The 27,999-nt window shown below is 41.5% G+C and overlaps 1 protein-coding gene across 1 annotated transcript in view; it reads right to left on the bottom strand.

The window, feature by feature from the left end:
- cntnap2b (contactin associated protein 2b) overlaps positions 1-27,237 on the bottom strand; it is a 52,722-nt gene extending 25,485 nt beyond the window's left edge. Inside the window, exons 1-17 of the mRNA XM_063460993.1 lie at positions 26,830-27,237; positions 18,483-18,599; positions 17,427-17,620; positions 16,687-16,834; positions 14,679-14,882; positions 14,392-14,576; positions 11,343-11,486; positions 7,204-7,462; positions 6,918-7,067; positions 5,759-5,921; positions 5,493-5,599; positions 4,698-4,817; positions 4,433-4,545; positions 3,554-3,638; positions 3,211-3,367; positions 1,122-1,249; positions 803-973 (exon numbers count right to left, since the gene is read on the bottom strand). Of these exons, the coding sequence (XP_063317063.1) occupies positions 803-973; positions 1,122-1,249; positions 3,211-3,367; positions 3,554-3,638; positions 4,433-4,545; positions 4,698-4,817; positions 5,493-5,599; positions 5,759-5,921; positions 6,918-7,067; positions 7,204-7,462; positions 11,343-11,486; positions 14,392-14,576; positions 14,679-14,882; positions 16,687-16,834; positions 17,427-17,620; positions 18,483-18,599; positions 26,830-26,911 (2,527 nt within the window). The 5' untranslated portion in view covers positions 26,912-27,237. The remainder of the gene's footprint in view (positions 1-802; positions 974-1,121; positions 1,250-3,210; positions 3,368-3,553; positions 3,639-4,432; positions 4,546-4,697; positions 4,818-5,492; positions 5,600-5,758; positions 5,922-6,917; positions 7,068-7,203; positions 7,463-11,342; positions 11,487-14,391; positions 14,577-14,678; positions 14,883-16,686; positions 16,835-17,426; positions 17,621-18,482; positions 18,600-26,829) is intronic.
- Between the last annotated feature and the right edge of the window lie 762 nt (positions 27,238-27,999).

Below are 27,999 nucleotides of genomic sequence, written 5' to 3'. Positions count from 1 at the left end.
CGTGTCGTCACTCATCAGGTGACTTCTTGAGTCTCAGCTGATCAATGAACTGACCTCACAGCCCATTGTTCATTCAGTCAGCTGGTTTCAGTCATTATGCAAATGCAGTGTTTATAAGGTTGAAACCTGCAATCAGCTGAGACTGAAGAAGTCACCTGATGATGATGAAACGTTTCTGTTAGAGTGAATTGTTAATGTTTGTCATTTCTATGCTTGCCAACTCTGATGAAAGGGATTCCACTGTCCTTCCCCCCAGATTCTCGAGGTTCTGGGTGGGGGGGGGGCTGTAATGTTTTATTGCAGATACATCCTATCTGGAAGATCTGCTTCTTTTGATGTAAGCTTCCTGCGTTTACGACCTTTTGGTCAGCAGGAGGTCTCACACACACACACACACACACATTCCTACTTACATATAGAAGTTCACACATATACATACAAAGCCTTGTCTTAGAACTATGTGGGCGTTACTTCTTGTGTGAACTGTCTCTCAATAAAAGGCAGCAGGAGGAGGCCATCGTCGGTGTCATTCGTGATGAGCTAAGATACCAACGAGGCCTCCCTTGCGCAAGTAATCGATCGATCGACTGTCTTGTTTTCTTTCATGATGAATAAGTCTCTAGACCTAGCGGGGTTTGTGGGAACAGACCCAACAGTTTCTCCCACTGAAAACGTCCAGATGTACAGAATCAACCTTTTGGGGATTATATCTTTAAAAAGGACCTAATATCTCAACTACACATGCTCAAAGGTCTCAACAGTATTCTAACACACTGTGCAATACACACACACACTGACCCACCTCTGAGCTCAATGTGAAGGAAGCTGGTGCTTCCCAGGATTTCTACAAAGACTCCATGAGTAGAGGATGTCTTAAAGTAGAAAGAGATGTCAGTGCTGGTTTCATCTCTCAAAGAAGGATAGTGGAGGTAAGAGGCGGGGCTTGTAAAGGAGGCCGCATTCCAGAAGTTTGCTATAGAAAATAACCACAAGATATAAAATATATTTGTCTATGAAACAACATGAAATACGTGTGTGTGTGTGTGTGTGTGTGTGTGTGCGTGTGTGTGTGTGTGTGTGCGTGCATGTGTGTGCGTGTGTGCGGTGTCTGTGAGACTCACAGTCCCCTCGGCATCTGAGTGGCCCTATGGTTAGTTTGGCCTCAGATCCAGCTCTGCTTGTATCACCAACCACAACCTGACTGACTGGCAAGTGGTCTTTGTAGACCAACAGGCCTGAGTCCTCCTTCCTACATACACGGACACACACAGAAAGAAGACATGACAGTCAGCTCAGGATTATGTCAGCTAAAAATATTTCCTTTACTTTACATTTGATTTTTTAAATAAATCTTGTCTAATTTGTCTTATTACATCATTCACATATACATTTAAGAAAGTACTGTGAAGGGCTGATCAGGGTTTGGCACAAGATTCAAACACTGAGTGAGGATAATGAGGATTATAATCTATAGCAGGGGTCGGCAAACCTGGGCACGCGTGCCACAGCTGGCACGCGAAGAGTTAACTGATGGCACGACCATAGCTGGACTGGCCATGTGATTTTTCGTTTTTATGGGCCGATGGTTTTTTGTTGTTTTTTTGTTTGTTGTTTTGGGATTTTTTTTGTAATGCTATAAACAATGAGAGATGGTGAATTGGCCAGATGCTGGCAGATGTGTAAAAATAACTCCGTTATTTGGAGCTTCCACAGAGGCCAGCAGGTGGATGAGAGAAAGGGGAGGCAGGAGGAGGAGAGACCCGAGGCGGCCGCCGGTCCGAGTGTCAGGTGAACTGAACTTCAGGTAAGAAGTTATGACCTGCAGTCTATCTGGGTCAGATATAAACCAAGTTTAGGTGGAGTTTATTTTCGTTGTGCTGAGTTTTTACAGTCAGTTACAATAACTTGTACTGTGTACTAGCTAGCATGACGGAGTTTCTATACAGCCGGGTGGGTGCTATGATGTTACTGATAGTAAACTTTATTTTATTCATAAGGTTAGTTAGTAGAGTTGACAACTGTCCCGTAAAAAACGGAATCGTCCCGTATTCAGAGAAAATATTACGCATTTCGTGTTGAGCTGAGAAGGAACACAGTTTGTCCCGGACTTCAGCTAGGATGGAAAAAGACACAAAGCTGGATTTGTTCTGTCTTTACGCTGCACAGCTGTTTCTTCTTCTCTCATTCTCTCCCCCTCCCTCTCCTGTTTCTACTTCAATCATGAAACTGATCAATGATCAGCTGATCGGCTTTTCTCTCTTGTTTGTTTTGCGCCAGAAAGAGGAAACCGCCGGATGTCGCGCTAAACAACAGCAGCACGTTTAAGCTTGATCAGCTGTTGTTAGAATTTATTTAATATTACTTTCTAGTATCAGCTGATGTTTGCTGGAGCCACAGCTGTAAAGCTGCTGGTCATGATGTCGGTTTGGATATGTGGTGAGAGGGAAACATGAAGATGAAACCAGGAGATGTCCTTACTGAATCATCAGAGCTGAACAGGTGATGGAGAAACAGGTTTACCTTTTAGGTGACATGAATGAGTTGAAGGGAAGTTATGAACTGTTTCTGAGAGACAAATAACACCAGGATCCTTTTCTAAGTAGCTGACAGCTGGTAACTGTGCAGGGGCGGGTCTAGCAAAGTTTTGCCAGGGGGCCAGGTAGGGCATTAACAGGGAGAGGGGGGCACAAAGAAATACTTTTCTTCCTTATTCTCATTTAAAATGTCTCGTTATTATTAAATAATTATCTGAATCTTACAACCAAAGTTTTTGTCTGATGTAAAATGTATAGAAATCATACATATACCAACAAGACTGTACATCACTGTCACAACAGCGTTTGTTTTCATGGTTGTGAGGAGACCATAAATAGCATTTGCATTTTCTGTTGTACAGTTCATTTGCTGTTATGGATACAAAGTGTCTTTTTTTTTGTTTCAAAATAGCTGATAACTATTCACTGATAGCTGCCAACATCTGTGAACAAATATAATTCTATAAAGTTGTTCTATATAGTGTGTAACTGTTAATATAGAGGGTTATTAAATTTATTGCTAATGCAATCATATGGCACATTGACTTCTGAGGAAATTTTAGACGCCACTCATCATCAAAAAGGTTGCCGACCCCTGATCTACAGGATGAAACTATAAACTCTAGTTTGTAACATGATACAGCTCAGCTGAGCAGCTGAGGGAGGGTACACTCACCAGGCACGTAGGTCTGCATCACAGTTGCAGTAGTGTTTGGAATCAGTACAGTTGTGTTCAATACCACAGGCACACTTCTGGATCCCTGGTCCTGAACCCCCCCAGTAAGAATGCTTTTCATTGGCTCTTCCTAACCACCAAGTGAAAGGGACGCCATCTGGAGGTCGAACCAAACAGCTACTCAGTGTACTGCTACTTAAACACTTCTGAACACACGCACCATTCAAAAATATCAATTTAATGTTTACAGTATGTATTATAATAATAATGATGGGTAGTCTGATGAACAGAGTAAACACATTCTTTGTTAGTGAGTGAAAAGGTCGATAATAGGCATCATCACCTGGACTGTTGAGCAGGCGGGACATTCGGCAAGCGTAGGCGACGTACTGCTCACAGTACTCTGCACTGCTGGTTACTGACAACATCTGGACACACGAGACAGACACGAGTATTCTGATTTGTCATTTGTCGGCTAAGAATATTTATTAGTCTGTGATATTTACGGTCTGTGACGTGTGTTGGAATGAAAACCAACCAAACAGCTGGGTTCTTCTTTATTGTTTAGAGCAGCGGTCCCCAACCTTTTTTGGGCCACGGACCGGTTTATGCCCGACAATATTTTCACGGACCGGTCTTTAAGGTGTCGCGGATAAATACAACAAAATAAAACTAGTACCGGTACCGAAAAAAAGAAGATTTATTCATAACACACGTGAAATGACCCAGGAAAACCGAGTTAACGATAATAACGATAACAAAATAACGCTGAAAACCGATAAAAACCCTGAAAACCAAACATTTCACACCTGAGCCTCAACTCTCGCAGCCCGGTGCCAAACGACTCACGGACCGGTACCGGTCCGAGGCCCGGGGGTTGGGGACCGCTGGTTTAGAGCACTGTTTACTAATTAAAGCCATCTAGTCCTGAACAGATTAAACTTTTAACATGACTATCAAAAAACCTGTGAATCAAGCAGCCAGCCCTGTACAACCAACACGATTCTGCTTATGAACCCATCGAATCGTTGAACTTTTCCCCAAAAAATATCTGTAACGCTGAACAGGTGATTAACAACGCTTAGAAGATGAACTTTGTTTCTACTTCAGTGGTACTTTTACTCAATTTGTGTCTGCATGTTTATTGCTAGCAAACTGTTTTGTTAAAAAACAAAAAGTGAAGTGCATGTAGGAAATGGAGTGTGTAACATTAAGTGTGTACCTGTTCCTCAGTCATATTGTAAGAAATCTGCAGCACTGCGTTGCCCTTGTCTGCACTGGATACTGACGTCTGAGGAGACAGGTCGTTCCTTAGCGTGGTCCAAACCACATCCTCTAAGAAAAACAACCAACATGTAAATATTCTCTACTCCTTCTACATCACAGATTTACCTAAATACAATCAGTCACATGATAAACACAGAGAAAAGTCATTTGTGCTGGAATATATTCTTCATGCTGGTTTAAATAAAGATTGAATATCTTACCTGTCATGTCACAGTGGACTCTGAAGGGGGTTATAGAGCCACTGCCATCTGGGTCTATCCAGTAGCTCCCCGAACTCTTCCCTTGGTGCTTATACTCCTCACATGATTGCTGATACAGTGCTATGGAGGGGAAGCAAGTATGCATCCATTTTCACCATAGAGAGTCAGACGCAAAAGCCAAAAGGTTGGGACCAATATGACACAAGTGAGTAGCCTGTCCCAAAGTTGGAAGTACCTGATGAGGACTTTTAGATCAAACTTCTGCTTTTCTCTTGGAAACGTCTAGAAAAGTAACCCTAGGCACTCAGTTCAGTCACAGGAATTTACTCTACTGGCAACCTCAAAGACTGCCGCTGGTACCTTTCAATATTGTGACTTCTGTCTGCAGCCATGTAAGGTTGCATGGAAAATATTGGTAGTAATAATAATAGTACAGTATTAGAATAAAGGGAGGAACAGTATGTTTGACTTAGATAAATGCAGAATGAACTAGATGATAATAGGATCTGGAAGGTTGCCCTGACTGTACCACTGAGAAAACCTGATCTCATCAGAATTTTCCTGAAATCAGCGGGCAGAGGATGACCAACAAAAACACTCATGTTTAGCGCTACCTTCAGCCTAAAAGAATGAACTTGATAAAGAATGCGCGCATTTTAAAAAAATCTAACATTTTTCAGGGAACCTGAGCAAATAGATCATGAAATAACCAACTAACTAAAAACTAGTCTTATGATTAACATAACATTAGGATTACCATTAATTAAACAAATGCCATTGTATAATTGCACTTACAGATATGGCAAGTAGCTCCAGTGTAGCCAGTGCCACTACAGTTGCAGGTGAATGCGTCCCATGTCTGAGAACAGTGGCCGCTGTGCTCACAGTAGTTTGGAACACACCTGACATAAAACAGCAGGAAACTTATGGGCACTCAGTGAGAACACAGCTCTGACTTCAACCCCTCTCCACCCTCCAGACTGATGGAGGTCCCAAGAACAATCCACTGTGCTTTTAATTCTTTTATTACAATCTTAGGTTTGGACTTCTGGGATATATACCTGTCTATAATGGCACACATATCTAGGCTGACATTTTCAAAAGTTCCAATGAGGCCCTGCTCCACCGCCTTGAGGTCCACCAGGTGATCATCTATGTGGATCATCTGCATGCAGCCCTGGAAGGAGCGCTGATGTGATCTGGTGTTAGTTTGCAGAAAATAACCTAGACAAAGACGGAGAGCATCAAAGGCATTATTATCACCAGCAAAGAAGTATACTGGAATTAAGCTGGTGAGGACTGCACAGTTTAATCTCATTTTAAGTATGATTCAAAACATGGAATTATTTCAGGCACCAAAAATCGGGTCTTGAAGGTCGATGCAAGCTTCTGTGAAAATAAAGTCATTGTGCTTCAGGACAAAACAAACATCTACTTTCATTTTGTTTGATAATTAAGAAACTTGGACTAATTTTACCCACACGGATGTAGCACGCAGTCATAGCCTACCCTGTTATTCCACATTGCTGTGACACTTTTTAAATTCACACTTGCATCAGTGCTGCTTTATCACACTGTGTTTTAGGAGAGAAGAGAAAACTTGGATACACTTGATAAAACATCAAATTACTCTGGATCATGTTTACTCCCATTTTTCAGTAATCACCTTGTTGAGTCTGTGTTTCCACAGGCCCCGCTAGTTTAGAGACTTATTCCTCATGAAGAACACAAGACAAAACAGAACATCTTCAACCGGTCTTTAACTCGCTAACGAGGGAAGCTTTGGTCTGAACCAGGTGGTGGAGCTTAATGCTCATCACCTGTCTCTAGCCCAAATCCTTCAAAGAGCAGCTCTCCTCGCAGCTATTTATTGACATGACAGTTACAGTTTACACAATACAACACAACACAAGCACCTCCCACCGTAAAACCCCCCAATGGTTCTAAGACAAGGCACTATGTGTGTGGGTGTGTGTGTGTGTGCATGTGTGTGTGTTTGTGTGACCTCCTGCTCACCAAAAGGATCATAAAAGCAGGACGCTTACAACACAGGAAACAGATCTTTCAGATAAGATGTAGCTACAATCAAACCTCCCCCAGCACAGAGAGGCTGGAGAGGTGGTCAGGATCAAAGGAATCTCTTTGATCCTACTGCTTGAACTAAGACTTTACAAATTTAAGAAACACAATGACAACATTCAACAATTTGACTTAACACACCTCCAAAGTAATAGGTTCCCCCAGTCTGGATCTGGATGGGGATAGCTGTTCTAACTGTGGAGGCCTCATCTCCATCAACTGTCAGCATTGCATAGTTTTCCAGTGCATTCAGGTGGACACTATGCCACTGTCCATCATTCAGACCTGAACCTATGAGGAAAAACACCAGCAGAAAAGTTTAACAGGAAAACATAACAGCGATCGAAGTGAAGACAAAGAGACCAAAAAGGGACCTCGAGATAATAATTAAACAACCGAAGACTAAAAACCAACGAGCTGAGCTCACTTGATGAAATGTCTATACGCGTGTTCTTCTTCTGTGTCACATTCATATAGACGGTGATTTTTCCCTCCGTCAGGCCCAGCTCCACCCAGCCATCCGCCAGGGCGGTGAACATCAGAAGGCCGTTGGGATTCCACGTCCTGAAAGACAGACTGACTGACAGGGTGTCGCTGTCAGTCTGACCCGGCAGCCGCAGGAAGGATGTGGAGTTGAAGAAAACTGGGGAGGTGTTGGATTCGGAGCAGGAAAATGTCAGGTTACGCTACAGTGGAAGAAAGAAACCGATAAAGAGATTTATGGAGTAGACAGTACCTAACAGACTTTTATTTTGAAACGTCATTTTATTTGGCGATTCTACATTGAAAATGGTTGTCGGGCAGTTTAGGTGCTCAAAGTGTGTAGAATAAAGACTTGATGCTATAATAAGTCCTCTAGGGCCAGCGTAGGTCTGAGTAACATGAGCGTCATTGAATGTTGAGCGCGTGGATCCACGTGCATGTCTGTTTTTTATGACACCACGGACATTTTCACAGTGAATACGTTACTAAAAGCCAGTCTGTTCACAGACTGCACTCACATGTGTGATATAGAGGAAGTCCACTCAGTTTGAACATCTGAGCTAAAAACACAGTGGTTATTATGGAGTGGAAAAAAGAACTGGCAATCAAAATGAGCTCTAACGAGTCAGACAAGTTTCAGACAAGAAATGTGCCACCTGAAATCCGGACAAGATGTCAGGAGAGATTCAAAATCCATCCTTAGATGAAAACCACAGTGTGGGAAGTAGCCTACAGTATTCTGGTTTTAGTTTCAGATAGCAACACCCATGGGTGCTGCCAACTAATCACACATTCACTGTGGTTAATTGGCAGCCTGTGATTACACTGCACTGTTCAATGCACTGTCACTGGGGTGGTCCATTTAGAACTAGTCTCAGATCAGACCACTGAAAAATGTCTCTTAGCTATGAAGAGATTTATTGCAAGACGAGGGTTATGTAGGATTGTTCATAACATTTGAAAGAGCAGACCATCAGAGACGTTCTTCACTGACAAGGGGATCAGCTGGAAGTTTATTGTTGAGCGAGCAGCTCGGTGGGGTGGCTTCAGGGAAAAGCCTGAGAAATCTGTGAAAACAAATCTAAGGAGTGTCCTGGGAGGGCTTCGCTGAACTTTGAGGAGCTCACTAGTATACTGACAGAAGTATTGAGGCCTCTGTCCTCTTTACACAGTTCCAGAGTTGGGCAAAGACTCGCTTCCCTTCCAGTATTTCCCCATCACAGGTCAAAGATGGAGGTACTGCGAGACACTCTTAACGTCTCGCAGTACTTAACTCTTAGCGTTTGGAGCTGCAGGCGGTGTGACTACTTAATGAACTTCAAATCTCCTCACAAGTGTGAAACACACATTTCACACTTGTGAGCACTTGGGGGTAGCTGTAGCTCAGGTGGCAGAGCAGGTCGGCCACTGACCAGAAGGTCGGTGGTTTTTACCAGTAAAAACACCCAGTGTGATGAACGTGGGAGATGTTGTCCTGGTTGAAGAGAGTAACTCACCCAGACAAACGTATTTCCTCGGACACAGCTTTTCCTGCATTGTTCACAGTTTAAAGCTTGCTGAACAGACCTGCTCAGTTACTACATGCACTCAAGATAAGTAAATGCACTGTACTGAAGCAGCTGGACACTGATGAACAGCTGTTAATCAGCTGGGAGGATGTTGTGATTTAATGATCCTTTACATGTTCCTGGCTTCTTGGACATGCAGGAAACACTAAAACATGCTGTCCTTCTCATTTACTGCAGTGGATATGTAGAAAATGTGTTTAAACAGTTAATGGTAATTATTTATTTTATTGTAAAAGCTTGTTACAGGAAGTGTTTTATTTTGAAGAGCACTTGATACTGTTGACCATAATATTTTATAACAGTGACTGGAGCATGCTGGTATTAAAAGCAGTACGCTGCACTGGTTTAAATCAGTGTTTCCCAACCTTTTGGAGCCACGGCACATATTTAAGGGTTTGTAAGTAAATGAGAGAAACATTACATGTAATTTTAGATATTTGTATGCACAGATATGTTTTTGAAAGAAAATTTTCCAATGAAGATGAACTTAATAAAATGTGTGTAAATAATCCCTTTTTATTTAGGTTTGGAAACATTTGTAAAGTAGTTTTAAGTGTGCTTCGTATTTGTGAGCGGATTGGATCAAGTCGTCAGAAAGTTACAGACAAACCTTAGTTTACGCTGGTGGATCATAATGTTTTGCTGGAGGTTTCTTCCTCTTAAAAGGGAGTTTTTCCTTCCCACTGTCACCAAAGCACTTGCTCATATAGTTGTTGAGGTTTTCTCTGTTTTCTCTGTATTGTTGTAGGGTCTGCCTTACAATATAACTTATTAACTTACTGTTGTTGTGATTTAGTGCTATATAAATGAAACTGAACTGAATGCAGCTGTTCACACTGACCGCGTCATTTCATTGGACCAATCTAGAATTCATTATTTTGAACCACACTAGATTTGTCAAAAAACAGATGTGACCAATCAGACCACTTCATTTGGCAACACATACGCTCATAGCTCAAAAGCATGCATGGGCACTGAGTATACAGTGATATGGTAATAGTACTAACACAAAGCTCATCACTTTTGATTTCAAGATAGAATTTTGTCAGGAGTGTTTCGGAGAAGGCTGGCAACCCCGATCCTCCTTGTGTGGGGAGGACTATGGGATGTCTGGCCCATTGCTAAAGGCCATTTAGTCCTTGCACAACAGTGAAGAGAGATTGTTTTGTTCTGCTGGCAATAAGTCAGACTTGTCTCTGGTGGGTCTTGGACTCTGCTGTACTTTATCAACTGTTCTGAGTAGTGACCAAAAGAATGAAAAAAGAAGATTCTGATTCTTTCAAAGAATCAAAGTGTGGTTCGTTTGTGTAGACGTGAGCACAGTAATTGCACTTGGGCACGGACCAAAACAACTGCACCAAGACCACCTCCTTCAAACAGTCTCAGTGTGGTTGTTGTGGTGGTTCCTTTATGGTAGAAATGTGACCTCAATCCGAATCAACTACCCAGTGTACATTTCAAAACTGAGCTAAAAAGCTTCCTCAAGCAACGCACGCTTTGCATTCTGGGAAGTAGCAATGTACTACAGACGTGCAAAGGTCTACACAGGCTAGCAACCAGCAGTGAAATCAAGAAATATTCTCCCTGGTCTCTAATGCTCCAAAACACAGCACCTTCTTGCTGTATTTACTTTTATTGATCCTGCCCAGATACATCTATCACGTGGTTTGTAGTGATGCACTTGTACTGGTTCACCTGGAATTTTCTCTGTGTGAAAAGAAACCAAATCACGGGGCAAAACTACAGCTGATTCAGACCACAGTAAACTGGTCTATAGGTATGAGAATGCCCTAAATCACTGCTGCAGAACAGCCACAGTAGCCAATGACTACAGCAGAGGCAACCTCACAGGCATAAGTGTTACGGGCCACTTTGCTAATCTGCTCAGGAGTTTAAGCAACAGTGAAGAAACTACCGGAGCTCCTTTTAATGTTCTGACAGGTCGAAAGTGTTCTGTTTTCAAAGATTGAGGCTTTAACAGGTTAGAGACTGTTTGGGACAAATCCACAGGAGCAACTTATTCTTTTCCAAGAGTTTTCTGTCCAGTAAAAACAATTAAATGCACTCAATTAACTTTGTTATTTAAGAAGATCCCAATAAAGAAGAAAAAATATTTTACATTGTCTAGCACTTTAGCCATTTTAAGGAACTTTTATTGCTATAAAATGAAGTTCATTTGCGATTTTCCTGTGCTCAGTTAATGCTAAGTTCACTTTTGAACTGCAGCAGAGGTTAACACAAACAACAGTAGTATATGGTTTAAAAAAGTACGTTTAGAGCTGTTTGGGTCATGATGAATCGAGGCATATTACCGAAGCTGAAGAATTTCTTTTTGAAAAAGAAGAGTTTTCCTCCACAGACGAGTGTCCATGACATATTTAGTTTAGGAAAAGATGCAAACTGCCAAATAACAGAAAAACTGCGAAAGGGTTTTTAAGATCATTGTACAAGTAGGATTCCAGTCTACATTTAGACAAGGCTGGGCACATAAACTCAAAGAGAAGACACTTCTTACAAAGCTGGTGGTGTCAACCTTCTTCCTGCGCACCAGACTAGTGATGTTTTCCCCGTTGTAGGTAATTCCCTCCATGCAGCCAACAAAGTTCTCTTTGCCTCCTGAGGTTGGCTTCACAGACACAGGAAGTCCTCCAAAGCTGATCTGAGGACACACAACACAAAGCAACACTTTGTGGGTACTGCATCTCTGCAACCAACGCAGTAATGTTGTAAACTGTAGGAATACCAGCAGGAAGAAACGGACTCTTTCAGAATTCAGACATCCAATAAGTATCAAATATACACAGTGAGATAAGCTCTATACAGTGTTGTTGCCTCCTTCCTGACTTCCGATTTTTTTTGTATGTTAAACACAAAATGTTTCAGATCATCAAACAAATGTAAATATTAGACAAAGATAACACAAGTAAACACAAAATGCAATTTTTAAATGAAGGTGTTTATTATTAAGGGAGAAAAACCAACATGGCCCAGTGTGAGAAGTGACTGAAAATCAAAATCACTTTAAGAAATCTCTTAAATAGGACCTGCCTGACAAAGTGGAGTAGACCAAAGATCCTCAAAACCCAGACATCATGCTGTGATCCACGGAAATTCAGGAACAAGTGAGGAGCAAAGTAAATGCGATCTTTCAAACTGGAAAAGGTTATAAAGCCATTCCCAAAGCTGTGGGTCTCCAGTGATCCACAGCTATTGAAAACATGGCCGGCTGATCCTTACTCCAACAGCACAGCAACGACTCATTCCAGAGTTCACAAAGGACTCCAAGACCAACATCCAAAGAACTGCCTCAGCTAAGGTTGGTGTTCATGACTCCACCATAAGAAAGTCACTGGGCAAGACTGGCCTGCATGGCAGAGCTCCAAGACGAAGACCACAGCTGAGCAAAAAGAACATAAAGCCTCGTCTCAGTATTTCCAGAAAACATCCTGATGATGCCCAAGACGTTTGGGAAAATACTGTGGAGACTGAAGAGATAAAAGTTGAACTTTTTGGAACATGTGCGTCCCATTTCATCTTGCGAGAAAGCAGCACAGCATTTCAGAAAAGGAACTTCATACCAACAATAACATATGGTGGTGGCAGTGTGATGGTCTGGGGGTGTTTTGCTTGCTGTGGTAAATGGAACCACGAATGTTCCTGTGTGCCAAAACATCCAGAAGGAGAAGATCCAGCTATCTGCTGGTGACCTCGGTCCTGCACTAGGACAATGATCCAAAACACATCACCAAGTCCACCTCTGAACGGCTGAAGAAAAACAAAATGAAGACTTTGGAGCGGCCTAATCAAAGTCCTGACATGAATCCGATTGAGATGCTGTGGCACGACCTTAAAAAGGTTCATGCTCGAAAACCCCCCAATGAATTACAACAATTCTGCAAAGATTGGGCCAAAAACACCTTCACTGCTGTAAAAGTCTCACTGCCAGTTATGGCAAAGACTTGACTGCAATTGTTGCTGACAAGTGTGGCCCAACCAGTCACTGGGTTTAGGGGGAATCACTTTGTCACGTGGGGTCATGTAGGTTTGGATTTCTTTTACCGTTAATAAGAAACACCTTCATTTAGAAACTGCATTTTGTGTTCACTTGCACTCTTGCTGCAATCCGTCTGTTACAAAGACACTCGTCTCAACCCTTGCTGCCTTTCTGCACACCCTTCTTCATGCTTTGTGTGTACTGTCTGATGCCTTGGATGGTTGACCCCAGGTACTTAAGCTCACTTACCTCTATTGCTTCCAGCCTTAACTTTGTACCTGTCTCACTCTCACACTAGAGTATCAGAAGTATCAAAAAAACTTTTCAGTACAAGAACAAAAAAACAAACAAAAAAAACACTGGATAATAATCTAAATATAACCAGTAAACAAAATAAACACAGGGCAAAAATGCTTAATTTTAACAAGTATTCTGATTTTAAAAAATGAACACAAATGTTGGCTGACAATAGCTCTTAGATGTGATCCTGAGGTCATGCTACGACGTCCGCCACAAAATATTCTATTTTTAAATCCGCCCTGAGCTCCCAAACAGTTTTGTTTGAAAAACATGTTTTTGAAATTATGAACTGATGTGAATTTATGAACCCTAAATGATTAAATGGTCAAATCCTTTTGAAAGACAATATCTTTCACAAAATAATTGAGCCCCAGTCATTTTAACTAATTGACCTAATTATTTGTGAAAGCTTTATCATTACAGAACTTTCTCAGTGTTGTGGTGTTGCTGTGCCAAACATACTGTGTGTGAAACCTGTACAGTGGGTTCATTTCTGCCAGAATCTTTACTTTTCCTGTCAAAGGTAACTTTTTTTCTCCACCTTCACCAACAATCTGTTCAAGCAGTGATTGCAGAGTTACTCTTAATAGTGTACTATGCACAGTGTCCTGAGATGGAATCTTTTTGATCTGTGCAGTGTATAAATAAATAAAACTGCGTTCAAATATAACTGTAACTTGAACGATGAAACCTGTGCTCTGGCTGACAGGGCTGATAACTAGGACATACATTAGCAGCAGATATGCGTACCTGTGTACACATATCCTCTAAACACTGAAGCCTCAGTTGAAGTCATTAAAAGGAAGCAGCAGCTGCTTTAACTTAAATCAAATTTCACTGCTTGCCTAATATCACAATAAACATCAGCAGAACCTAAATCATACTGGAGATGAGACTACCTTCATATAATACAGTTTATATGTGAACAAACATTGTTGTGTCTTCCTTTCGAGGTGACATCCAAACTAAGAAGATATTTTCCTCTCCAATTAAGACTTTGGAGAGGATTCTTAGAACCTAGCAGGTAGTTCATTAAATAAGTACATAATAGGATCCAAACCCCCCACAACCCTGATAAGGATGAGTGGAAGAGAACGGATGGCTGGAAGCACATTTTATTTCTATAGCACATTTAAAACCAAAGTGATTACACTTAAATAGAATAAACAGGTTCCTACTAAATGAGAACACACACATTCACAGTTTAAGTCAAATGTATGTAGGATGTCCCGAGGCTAACATGATAAACTGAGCCATGTGGAAGGTGTACCTCGTAGTCCAGGTCCAGGTGATCAAATTCTCCATTGGTTCTGAACTGCTGAGTATGGTGGTCTAAAGTAAAATTGACATTCCTGCGGTAACGCTCGATGACAACCGAGTGCCAGTGGTCATCATCCAGCAAGCTTCCACTGGTCACAGCCGTGTGACCCTGAATAGAACCATTCTGGTTGCTGCCTGGACAGACACATATCAGATCATTCATGAAATCAGTGGTTAATAAAGTCCAGTTTAACAGAACACACTCTGATACAAACACCAAGAAGATTGGAAGGCTACCTAAGTTGATGCTGAGCAGCAGTCTTGCTCTGTGAAGCTCGAGGGAAATGTAGTCCCCCTGCTGTCCCTCTCCATGAAGCAGCACCCCATTTCCTGCTGTGGTCCGAAACTTCAGAGAGATGACGTCCTTCACAATTTTTAACTTTTTACTCCTGAAGCGGTAGGAGATGACCCCATGCCCATCAAAACCAATCACATCAGCCCCTGAAAGACGCAAAAGCAAAAGTATGAACTCATTAAAACTTATTAAATGAAAGTTAAACACTAACATATAATTCAAAATATAGTGTATTTGTGACTTGTTATCAGGTTATTTCATCAATACATAGACATCAGCGATAGGAATACAAAAGTATTGTATTCTGCTGGCCCTTAGACTTTGTAACACAACTACATACATTTGCTAGCAGACACAATTTGTAACTATAGGTACATATTAGCAGAGATCCGACTGTATTCTCAGCCATCAGCAGCTATTAGGAAAGATCGTTTCCTGCACTCTTTCAGTCAGTCTAAATCTAGCCCTTAACACACTTTCCACCAAGTGCAATTTCTTGTTTGCACAGAGATGATTTTCTGCTTGCAGTGTGAGCTTGTTGTATGTCACAGAACCTGTTACTGCACAGACTTTGCAGCTGAGCGTAATGTGCCAGTACCATGCAATCATCATTTGTGGCCTGAGAAGCTGATCTGATTAGCAAAGCCTCTTACATCAACTTACTCTCAGCTACACTTGCATGACTGAGAGATCCAAAAAAGTCCTAAACTTAACTATCAACAATCTGCAGTTAGAACAACAGTTTGCAGCTGAAAGTCCAACTGCTGTATCTCACATGGAAAGAAAAGAAAGAGAGCGAACTTCACTCAGAGATGGAGAAAGGTGAGAAAGACAGGACAGGAGAGGAAGAAGAGAGCTTAGATTTAAAGGGAACGACTGTTGTTTGATAAACTGGAAGTTTAAAGCTAACATGTAAGTCCTCATGTTTTTAAATCACACATCTGTACATGTGACATTGTTTTTTTTATATAGCAATTGCCTTGTTTTAAACATGAGCAAGGCTGAGACCATGATCATAGCTCCTCCTGAACTACATTCTAAAACCAGTCAGGTTCTTGCTTCTTTCTGTCCTCCTGCTGAGCCAAACATTCAAAATAATATTGGATTCTTCTCTGGGCCTTGACTCGCATGTAAAATCTGTTTACCAGCTTGGACAAATCGTCTCTTTCTGCCTCCAAGCCAAACAAAATGCAGCAGCCAGACTACTGACACGTTCCAGCAAGCAAGCTCACATTACTCCTATTTTATATTCTTTACATTGGCTTCTAATAGATTTTAGAATTACAGAACATACAGAGCACTAAATGGCCCCAGATTATTTATCCCAGCTTCTTACAAAACACGCTGCTGCTCGAGTTTGTTGGTTGTTCCCTGAACACGACTGAAGAGTAAAGGGCCACAACTACGTTTGGTTTACTCTGGATTCTTAAAAAGCAGTAAAAACTTTTCTGTTTAAACAGGCTTTCTGTTGAGGTTTCTGTTAATCTTACTGTGTTTCACTGAATTGTCTATATCGTCTATTTTGGTACCAAACGTTCAGTTTATTTTAGCCTTTGTGTGCGGTGCAAAAAATCTCAATAGTTCTGTCAGACAGAACGCAAAAACTTGGCAAACTAAACTGTCTGGTGCACTGGTCAGCAACACCAGAACATCTTTGGTCCACAGTGATGTCCATGGGTTCATGCAGTCACTGACTCCTGCAAAGGATTTTCATCCAGGTATTAAAAGGAATCCTCATTGGGTTTTAAATCCACTGTAGTGGTGTACAGAGGCACAACTACAAGAAGTGTATATTTGTCCAACAAATACTTTCCAGTTTTCTGCAGCTGCAGTTTTGTAGTGGCCAAGCAGGCCAGACCCAGGCCAGGTGCCCACAGGTCATTTACTGTATATCTACATCCACATCACATGCATGGTGTTTCAATCAGGTATTCTTCAGCTTGCACTTACAGTATGAGCAGCCATACAGCTCCAGGCGCACCCCGATGCGACCCTCCCTGCTCCAGTCCACTGGGATGAAACGGATGTAGCGAGCCAGGATGGCATACTGCAGCTCATGGCGAACTACACCCTCGCTGTTTACATTCCCTTCAAATGTCTGAAACAACGTCAATTTTTTTTAAAAGAGAAAATGCATTCAGATCTAAATGTAGTTTTTATTAATTAGAAAATGAATCAAATAACATTAAACCACATGTTTTTTTCATTGCTTAATTAGAAAAGCGAAAAGCACCTTCAGGCGACTGTTGATGTGATATGGTGTTATATTTAAAAAAACAGAATTCAAATGAAATCGGAGGTTTTGTCCTGATAATAACATGGTACCCACCATTAATCCATAAATAGTTGTGACTCTAGGGATCAAATTTTGTTATAAAAACATCTACAGTCATAAACTGAGCAAATACAAACACACACCACAGGTCCAGACCTCTGAAACTGTCACTGACTCACACTGCAACATTAAACACAGGCTTATGTTACAGTGTGAGAACGAGGAGCAAAAGAAGAAGACTTGAAGGAAAAGTAGTAATCGTTTCAGTAATAACACCGTGCCACAGATCTAAATTTAAAATATTACACCTGTCAGGGTTTAGTCTTCCTAAACTCTGACAGGTGTAATATTTTAACATCAGCGTCGACTTGAAATGATATTTGTGTCGATAAGTTGGTCAGACTGATTTTCTTACCCAAATGTTTCCATCCTGTAGATAAGGTCTCCAGTTTTTCTGTGTGTCACTGTAAAGTAGCCGATACTTTGTGGTCCAATCAGAGCTACTATAGCAACCCTGTGTTGCTATGGCAAGCACCTGCTTCTTAGAACCAAGGTCTACTTGTAGCCACGGGTAACGGTCTGTATCCAATGGCGACCACCCTCCAGAACCTAGATTTTGGGATGTTGTAAGTTTGGGAAGGGTTAAAGATGCCAGAGAAAAAAGTGAGTAGATCAAGAAAAAACTACATTTTGAGCCTAATCGTCTTCAGTGTCCTATAGAAGCACGTCTGCACTACTTTATCTGGATAATTATTCTGAGGCTTTGCCCACGCTAACTTTAATTTCAACAGTCACCGAGCCAAAAACACTGCACACATGAACTCACATGCCAAATTAGATTTTTAAAAACAGTGAAAAAATGCCCACAGATGATGTATTTACAGCCTAAAGAATAAATATATAAATTATCATTTATATCTAATCTAATCATCTCTTAAATTAAATGGTCACTGGTCATTATTACTTTACATGGTACATTTACTCTAGAGGCAGCCAGATGTTCATAGTCAGGTAAAGTAAAACTTCACATGGGAACCAGTAAATCCACAAATCATAGTTTAGTATGTTTACAGTCATATTAAAAAGAAAAACGTTGAGCTCATACCTTCATGAGAAGTTACTGAGCAGTAGAACTGCTAGTTCAGTGTTCAATGTTAGTTTATGACAAGATCAACACTTTATGTTGATGTTGAGTCCAAGTCAAAGTTAAATAAACATGTTCAGCTGAGGGTGCCGAGCTGCATTTCAGCAGGACTCTACAAACCAGCTTCTTCTTTGACATAATTATTTAGTCACAATTATACAACTAATACATATTTGCACTGTGAGCTATAGCCTTAACAGAAGCCAACATTTAACACCAAAGCTATAGAAATGCAGCCATGAATGGACCCAGAAACCTTTTTTAATATTAACCCCTCCACAACCCAGAAATACAAACAACATCATCCTCAACATTCCCGAGGCATACCTTGTTTCCGGCTGAGTTTGGCATAACCAGCTCCATTTCCTCGGCTGTATAGAGACGAACCGGTGAAGGAGCTGTATGGAAGAGGAGTGGCCAAGCTGTCCTCACACTTCCCTGTACCTGAAACAGAAGCCCACAGATGTTTCCTCCAATGCTAACAACAGGTCAACGTTTTACAGTGTGCTGTACTTCTACATAGCATCCTCACCATATCAGCATGTCACAATCTTATTGTGAGAACATTAGCTGCTGAATTTAGTCCAAAGCAAAAAGACCTTCCCACAGTTGTGTGACTGACTGACATCTGTTAGTTTTGTTGAGCATGTACAGTGATGGTGTGTGACAGGACTGTGTGGTTGATCCAAGACACGGAAACAGCAACACGAACTCACAGCGGTTGTCTGCAGCTGCTCGCCTGAGTTTTCAGGGAGTCGGATTAACACTGTAAATATTCATAACTAAACATAATCCGCTCTTCATGTTGATAACAAAGTTAGCTTTGAGGACTTTATTTTACACTCTAATGAGAACTGATTGATGTGTCTTAATACCCAACAGACAAACTGTAGTCAAACACCAAAATCCATCATTTGGACATTTTGTTCCACTTGTACAAACAACGAATGTTCTCGTCCAAATGTTTATCAAACAATTGAAAGCTGACTGAACCCACTCGTTTGTGGCAGCCCTAGTTAACATGACATCGCCAACAACATTAACTCATCTATAGAACTGACACTGGGAGGTTAGGAGGAGTGTGAGGCTGATGCTGCTGATCTCAGCTCTGTGAACATTTTGATGGAAACTGATGAAACTGGGTGTGATGACACGGTAACAACAAAAAGATGTTTAATGACTGCGTCTGAGATGATCTGATTAGAGTTTAGAGTGTTTAGAGCTCCAGTGATAACATTTGGTGAAACTACACACTATCTGCTATCAGAGGAAAAGAGCAGAAATACTCAGCACAGAAATATATCTGATGTATAACACGTGTGTCTGAAACGCAGTGACCGAAGCACATCACACAGTACTCTCACAAATCAAAATCATCAAAAAACACTTTATCAATCCTACAGGAAATGGTGTAAAAACACACACACAGCTCTGAACTGTTCCTGGTGCGTGCGTGTGTGTGTGTGTGTGTGTGTGTGTGTGTGTGTGTGTGTGTGTGTGTGTGTGTGTGTGTGTGTGTGTGTGTGTGTGTGTGTGTGTGTGAGTGTGTGAGAGAGAGAAAGAGAGAGACAGGTGCTGAGCATAGTGATGAGCTTCCTCATATGCATTACAAAACAACAAGCCTCGCATGCATTAAGCAGCATAAAGGAACAAGACAAACACGACGTCATCAGCAGACGACCTGAAATCAGCCTCTCCACCTACACCTGATCTTTCTGGCAACAGCACTCAGTACTTCTGAGCTCCTGCTGCAAAACCACAATGATGATATTCCTAAAAATCCAGTCTAACTGCTTTTGTAATCACATCGAATAATAAACAGAGTGGTTTCTGGTTGATCTAGGGTCTAATTTAGTTTCCCGTGTGATGACAGTGCTGCTGCTTGCTGACCAGCCTGCTGTTCACCCGACCACTGAACAACCTCCATCCATCCTTTTGTTCTTCATCATCATTTTTAATATGCAAATGCCAGAAAACTGTGAATGATTTCTGATGTTTTTTCTGTTTCTGCACTGAACTAAAGTCTAAACCAAAACTGCTGCTTTGTTGTAGTTTTACATGAGGGATAAAGAATGAAACCAGAAAACTGTACTGGGGCCATTTCCCTTTGAATCAGCACAATTTGTCAACCGACGTCATCAAGACAAACATCTGGCTCACTTTAAATCAAATATTCTTCACCAACTTTTGACCATATAATTTTTAACCTGCTGTTGTGAAGTGATGAACATCGATGCTCCAATCATGGCTGACAAGGTCAAAAATGTTGACTCAGCGGACTTTTTTTAAATGGAAACAAAACTAAATGCATGAACTTAAACAGTTATTTGAGCATAGACAGGAAAACCCAGCAACCTCAGCAATGACCTAAAACACAGTTTTAAAAATAACATGTAGGGAAAATTAGCCAAAAAAAGCAACAAAAATATTTGCTGAAAGGCCGTCAGCAAATTTATTTTGACATGATTATAAAGGCTGAAACAGTCTGGGTGTTTCACTGGCTCCAGAAATGAAAAACAGATACAAACATATATTTAGGAATGCATGTACGTACAAAGAAACATATTAGAGTTCAGAATCACCAAACACCCCACGGTACTGTGTTATCACCACACTGTGTTATCACCGTACAATATTATTGTGATTCTTTACATTTTCAATACGCTGAGTACTGCATTTCAGATTACGTCCTCTAAGTTAAACTGTTAGTTTTCTTACTGCACATTCAGACTATCAATCACAGAAACACTGTCACTAAAAGCCAACATAAATGTTGCCATAATACAGAGTCAAGCTGCTACTTCTGCTTTAAGTTTGTGATTAACTGGGGTAAAGTTGGCAATTACAGGCAATCAGTTTCTGATAAAACACCAATAAACTGTGATAAGTCATCAAAAATCATGTGTTACTGTCTGCTTAGACATAAATTCACATTTAACTATTAAATCTGCACTCAGCAAACGTCCTAATTTATACAAATACCAAATAAAGTAACATGTTACCAACCAAAATACAACCAGCTGGTAGCAAGCTGAGCGCACTCTTGTAGATGGTAAATGGCCTGTATTTGTATAGCGCTTTACTAGTCCCTAAGGACCCCAAAGTGCTTTACACATCCAGTTATCCACACATTCACACACTGGTGATGGCAGCTACATTGTAGCCACAGCCACCCTGGGGCGCACTGACAGAGGTGAGGCTGCTGGACACTGGCGCCACCGGGCCCTCTGACCACCACCAGTAGGGTGAAGTGTCTTGCCCAAGGACACAACGACCGAGACTGTCCAAGCCGGGGCTCGAACTGGCAACCTTCCGATTACAAGGCGAACTCCCAACTCTTGAGCCACGATCGCCCCACTTGTAGAGAACAAGTTCCCAAGCATTAAACACCTCGAGGCGACTGTTGTGATCAGGTGCTACATAAATAAAAATGAATTCAGCTGAATAGTTCAGTTCCTCAGACTCGTTAGTCTGGTGGCCTATCGATTCTACGTACCAGTTCCAGCTGCACTTGCACTACAATCAGATGATTTTAGTTCATGGTGGTGGAAAACAGTCTACAGTCTGCAGCATGGATATGGCCGTTACTTTTATTTTTGTTGGGCAAAAAGGCAAAGGTGCAAGTAGGGCTGGGCCATATCATACCGTTCACGGTAATACCGGTATAATGTTGGGCAACGATAAGAAAATGAAATATCGCGATAGAATATGGGTAAAATGCGCATGCACAGTGCCTTTGTTTTCATACGCACATGGCGGAAAAAGCATGGAGACGGAGAATGAGAAGGGCGAAAGCAGATTGTTGAATGAAACGGATGAACCAGAACTGGTTTGTAAAAATGCTGCAACGTCAGTGGTGTGGAACTGGTTTAGCTTTCGTCCGTCAGATACGCAACAAAGCACTATTTTTGGTAGAGCATGCTAGCGGCCGTCGTTATTACCGTGTTTTTGGAAAATACGGCACACTTAAAATCAATCCTTTGATTTTTCGACAGTGCCCCTTATAATCCCGTGTGCCTTATGTATGAACTCTGGTTGTGTTTACTGACCTCGAGACGATTTTATGTGCTACACGGCGCTCGAAAATCTGTCAAATGCTTTAGTACGACTTTGCTAAGCTACGAAGCCGCACCGCTTGATGGATTGTTGGAGCATTACGGCTATCGTAGGCAGGAGCCTCGCGGAGTGATACGTACTGTGCTTCAACATAATATTACCTTATTGTGTGTGTATAACCTCTTTTTAAGTTTTGTGGATATTATACACGGTTATGCTGAGGATATGTCGGCCAGTTTCCACTGGAAATGCCTTTTGGTTAAACTGTCAGCAAGGAATTTGCATTTGCACTGTTAAAGTTTATATAACTTTAATGCACATAAAAAACAGCTGCTTGTTTAAGTGAAAATGCATTGATGTTTTTTGTTTGCTTTTTTGCACTAATAAAGTTGTGGAGTTGTAAAGTATTTTGTCTAGTGTCAATTATATCGTCAGTTATGTCGTTATCGCAAATTTTCAAATGTATATCGTGATAAATATTTTTGGTCATATCGCCCTGCTCTAGGTGCGAGTAAAGTGGAAAATGCATCCAGGACAGAAACAGCTGTATTATGGTGATAACACGACTTCAGTTCTTTGCAAAGCAGACACAATGGAGCTAATGAAGACAACCTGGCCAACGCACAGAGCAGGAGATGGCGCTTCTAAAAGAGAAAGCAGACAACCCAAAAAACTGGAGCAGGAGAGCTAATGTTACGATTGCTACATCATCCCCAGGCTTTTTGGGGAGGAACACTTCCAAGCAGCGGTCATCATAGAGAGAGCACACTGCTTGGGAAGAGCGGCGGATGGGGTCCAGCCTATCCTTGTTAAGTTTCTCAACTACAGGGACAAAGTGCTCTGCTTGGCCAGAGACAAAGGGACTGCATACCTGGATACTAACCGAGTCTCCTTTTACCCGGACTACACCATCGAGATGATCACTTTCAACGAGGTGAAGAAAAAACTTTGAGAGAAGAACCTTGAGTACACCAGCACCTATCCTACCAAACTGTGGCTCTGACATTAAATTGTTTCTACTCCATCTGAGGTGGAACCTTTCCTGTCCAGTGTCGAAGAGGCCTACTCTAAACCACTGTTACACATTATGATGTAAACGTTAAAATGAGTAGCTATCAGCTGCGCCTTAAATGTCTAAACACTGTTTTGTTATATGCAACAACTGGTTATCATGCATGCTACTTTTTACTACTATTTTCTGTGAACTGGTTTGGTTGTTCCTTTATGAAGCTATGACAGTACTTCTGAACGTTCTGCTGAGGCGCTCAAGTTTAGAGATGGAGTTTTACCTACCTGCGTTTTTTGTCATGGGGAGATTACAGGATGGGTTTTTTCTTTTTTTTTTCCATTTTTTCATTTTGAGGGACTTTTGGGGCACTCTCTCTGTACCATGTTTGACTCTGTAAGTGTTGGAAATCGTAAACATTTGGCAACAAGTTGGGGTTTAGTTAGACTCTGAGCTGCTCTCCTAACCAGGGAAAGATTCATTTGCAGTGTGTAAAATGAACAGGACTGGACGGTTAGACTGTGTTTGATTTAGAGGGAGTAATTCCCCCATCAAAAAGAAGAAAGCATTAACATATCTTAAAAAACCCACCTCACTAATATAGAACATTTAAAATTGTGCAGAGACTGGGTTGGTCATGTTTTTTATTCGTCATTCTCATCCCAAGCTAGAGGTGTGGCTTATTAATAAAAACCATAGATTTCCATTAAATTCAACAGAGAAAGACAAACATGGCAGGTTCATTTTGATAGACTGTGTAATGGACATGAACAGAATAGTACTGGTATCCTTGTATGGCCCAAATTTAGATGACCCACAATTTTTTAATAATTTAATGCAGCAGGCAAAGTCCAAAGTGTTTGGGTGGTGATTACAACCTAGTTTTAAACCCGTCAATGGATCGCTCCATGGAAAACTAGTTTGCTATCCAAATCAGCAACATCTCTAACTCGGGGCTCGAGAGAATTGGGCCTAAGTGATGTTAGCAAAGAATATTCATTTTATTTAACTGTTCCTAATACTTACTGAAGAACTGACATGTCTTTGGCCTCACAGGCACTCCTCTACAATTTCAGATCACAGTCCCATAAAAATGGAATTGAAGCTTTACCAACCTGAGCCTCTTTCTCCTCCTTCTGGGTGGAGATTTAGAGGATATTTGCTAGAAGACCTCGAAATTATTACTTGTATGAATACTAAAACAGACATGTATCCAGAGGTAAACCTAAACACCTCCTCACATTCAAACATATGAGAAGCACTTAAAGCTTATATGAGAGGTCACATTATTTCACGTCTCATATAAAAACAAACATAAAAATGAACAGCCATATGCTTTGGAGTTCCAGGCTTACTGGAACGCTGTGATCACAATGACCTCAGAGCTGTGTGGATGCACTCCCCAAAAAATCCTCCATTCAGTCCGGAGGAAATTAACAGAGTTTGAGTGGACGTGGACTCCCTTTCTGAATTTTCTAACACGACTGGACTGATCAGTGCTACTCTTCGCTGGTTTGTCTACAGCACAGGTGTCAAACTCCAGGCCTCGAGGGCCGCCGTCCTGCTTGTTTTCCGACTAACCTGCCCTTGTAGATTTGGCAAAGCACACCTGATCCAGGTAATCAGCAGTCGGTAGGGCAGGGATATCTCAACAACAAGCAGGATGCTGGTGCTCGAGGACTGGAGTTTGACACCCCGGGTCTACGCTTTTACTTATTTATTTTATTCTATTTTTTGTCTGTGCCTTATTTATTATCTTTTTAAAACAAAAAATAGAATGTCCTGCTGTAAAGCATACTGGATGCAAACCTTTGTTAATTATTGTATGTACTTAATAAAATTAGTAGTGGGAACAGTCCCAGTACAATTATGTGATTCCCATTTTGATACCAAATTAAAATGACTGTCCCAGGTACTTAACCATGATCTTCTTTAAAATCAGTGACATGGTGGTGATAGACCACGAGTGGACGAGACACAGCCTGACATGTTAGCGTGGCTGCTGTAGCCTACTAATGTTACTGTGAGGTAAAACAACAGTTATGTTAGCTTAAGCATTTCTACAACATTAGTCATTCTAAATATTTTGGCCTGTGAACCATATTTGATTTTTACAATAGCCTCAGAGAACACTTGTGTGTATTCCACAGTAACAGAAGGGTAATACTGGAGGTTGCTTGATGTTGAATTGAAACCTGTAATTCTTTGAACAGATGCCAGACTTTCAGGTGCTCTGGTAAACTGGAAGCATTTTCTCTCCCAGTATAAAAAGCATGATAGCACTGGTTGCGTATTGCCCGTTGTTAACCTTTGGTCACTGACTTTGAATGCAACAAACTTTCATACCCAACTCTGCCCTTCCTATCACTGAGCTGGAGCAGAGCTGACTAGCTGTAGTTTTCAGTGTGTATGCTGGGTCCTTATTCTTCTTCTTCACCACCTAAAACAACTGTATGCATGTGCTGCCCCCTTCAGTTCCAGCAGAACTGGAGCCTTGGTAAATATGCTGCTCACAGTACCTTATACTAAATTATCCATCCATTAATTTCTCCCATGTATCCACTTCAGAGTAACTATCATCATGTTATCAGAATTTCTGTGTCAAAATCAATACGGGCTGTGGTCACAGCCCAATAAAAGATCACAGTTCTCTCATATTCAGTTACTCTTATTGGCTCCTTATTAAATCCAGAGTCAAATTATAAAAAGCTCTGATGCCCATAATTTTTGGGTTGGGTCTGCTGCTGGTCTCAAGTGTAGATAAATGGGAAGGTTGTATGAGAATGAGTGTTTGGCTGAAAAACCTGTGCCAAACCAAACATTTGATTGATAACGTCACATGAATACTCTAAACAGATTAATAAGACAATCCATGTTACCAGAACAAGTCAAAAAGCCAGTGGATCATAATGGCATTTAGAGTTTTCTCAACTTTTTCTTTTTTGTCCTGTGTGCATTCATGATGCCTTTCTTCCCCCCTCCATATGTGTTTATTTGTCCCTAATACATGTGATTAGTTCTACCTGCTTTATACTGTGTGGTCTTTGGGGGTCTCCCGATGCTCCTCTTTTCCCTTTCCCATCACTGCCCAGCCAGTCACCGGCTGCAGCAGATGGCTGCCCTTCCCTCAGCCTCATTCTGTTGGAGATCTCTTCCTGTTAAAGGGCTGTTCTTCTTTCCACCCATTCCAGGGCTTTATCTGACTGCTGGTGTTCTCGCGCTTTGCAGGGCTTACCTTTTGCATTAGCAGCTCCATAAACAGAACAGCTGCTGTGATCTTGCGCTAAATAAATACAAGCTGAACTGAGACTCCTGCTATTTTTAGCTCCATCTGTGGAGCATGCATGGATATATTACACAGTCAGAGATGGTGTGCATTTGTCATGCTATTATTCTGATGTGTTGTTGATATTCTGTCTAGAAGTCCACGGTGGACCGAAACACGAGTGTGTCTCCACGCAGAGCTGCTATTTCTACTGAAGCCCAGTCCTTTTACACGTTAGACAGAAATATTGGTACGAGCGTAATTTTCATATGAATGAATGTTTCCAAATTACCCTCGGTTGCTACGGTAGTGTGTGTGCGTGCGTGCGCGCGTGATAGCCTACTTACGGGATGCTGAGGATGCAGCGCTGGAGTTGCTGATGATGTTACAAAAGACGGGCAGCAGTAACAAAGCGCTCCGATGAAACATGTTATCCGCACGGTGAACGAGACGAGCGCAGACAACAAAGCAGGTGCAGGCGGGATCCCGTGCCGCGTTCCCTCCGCTGGGCTGTCTGTTGTTCCAGCGACACACAGCCGACACACGGTTTTCCTTTATTAGCAGCCAGGAGCAATGGTTGTCCGCCCACTGCGTCGTGTACGTCTTTGCTTTCTCTCCTGTCCCATCAATCTGCCCAGTGGCACTCCAGCTGACTTCAAACGACACCCTCCGGTACCAGCCTGTGAGCGGAACGCGACTGTGCTGCGGGCCGGGCCTCGAGCTCCAGGTGCGTGGTCAGACAGTGCGATGGAGGAGCAATCAATACACCGCAGGAGCAATCGATACACCCCCACTCTCCACAATACTTGGTACGGTCTGATATGTACAACAATACAGGGTTCTTTGAAAGGAGGGGGGACAGAGGGGTAACAGAAGGGTCCGCACGCGTCCCGGAGGGAAAACACGAGAGAGGTGTGCAGCCGAGACACAAAGCACAGAAAGGCCTGGAACAAAATATCATCTTCAGTTTATTTTTAACATAAAAACATGGAAATTAGCCTCCACGACAGACTCACACCACAAATTCAGACTAAAAGATACATTAAACACACACAAAAACAAAAGGCCTGAATTAATATATAGAAATGGTTAAGAGTAAAAACAGGCCAGTTTACACCATAGCATACTAGTTTTTATAAAGACCTCAGTGTGCTCACACCACAGATGTGTTCCTGCTCGTGTAAAGAGCAAAGAAATAAACATAATGAAATATTCTTTAGAAATGATAATCACAAAGCAGCTCTTAATGAGGGTTTAAGGATAAATGAATGGATACAACTTCTTTGTCTTATAGTCAAATTTCAGGACTTCATGAAATCCTTTTTACAATATAAGCGCATTTTTGTATGACTTCATGATCAAAAACAAAAAACAAACAAAAAACAGTGTAAAAAAGTATTTACACTTGGTCCATCAGGTTACTCTCACAAAAACAAGATTTAGGGGGAGCTTAATGACGGTACATTTTAAGACACTGTAATCCTTGGCAATGTAACTAAATGACACATTTTCATGTG

The sequence above is a fragment of the Pelmatolapia mariae genome, linkage group LG18 (assembly GCF_036321145.2).
Source record: "Pelmatolapia mariae isolate MD_Pm_ZW linkage group LG18, Pm_UMD_F_2, whole genome shotgun sequence".
NCBI classification, from domain to species: Eukaryota; Metazoa; Chordata; class Actinopteri; order Cichliformes; family Cichlidae; genus Pelmatolapia; species Pelmatolapia mariae.
The sequence above is the reverse complement of the archived record's forward strand: the minus strand, read 5'-3'. Positions and strand labels throughout refer to the sequence as shown.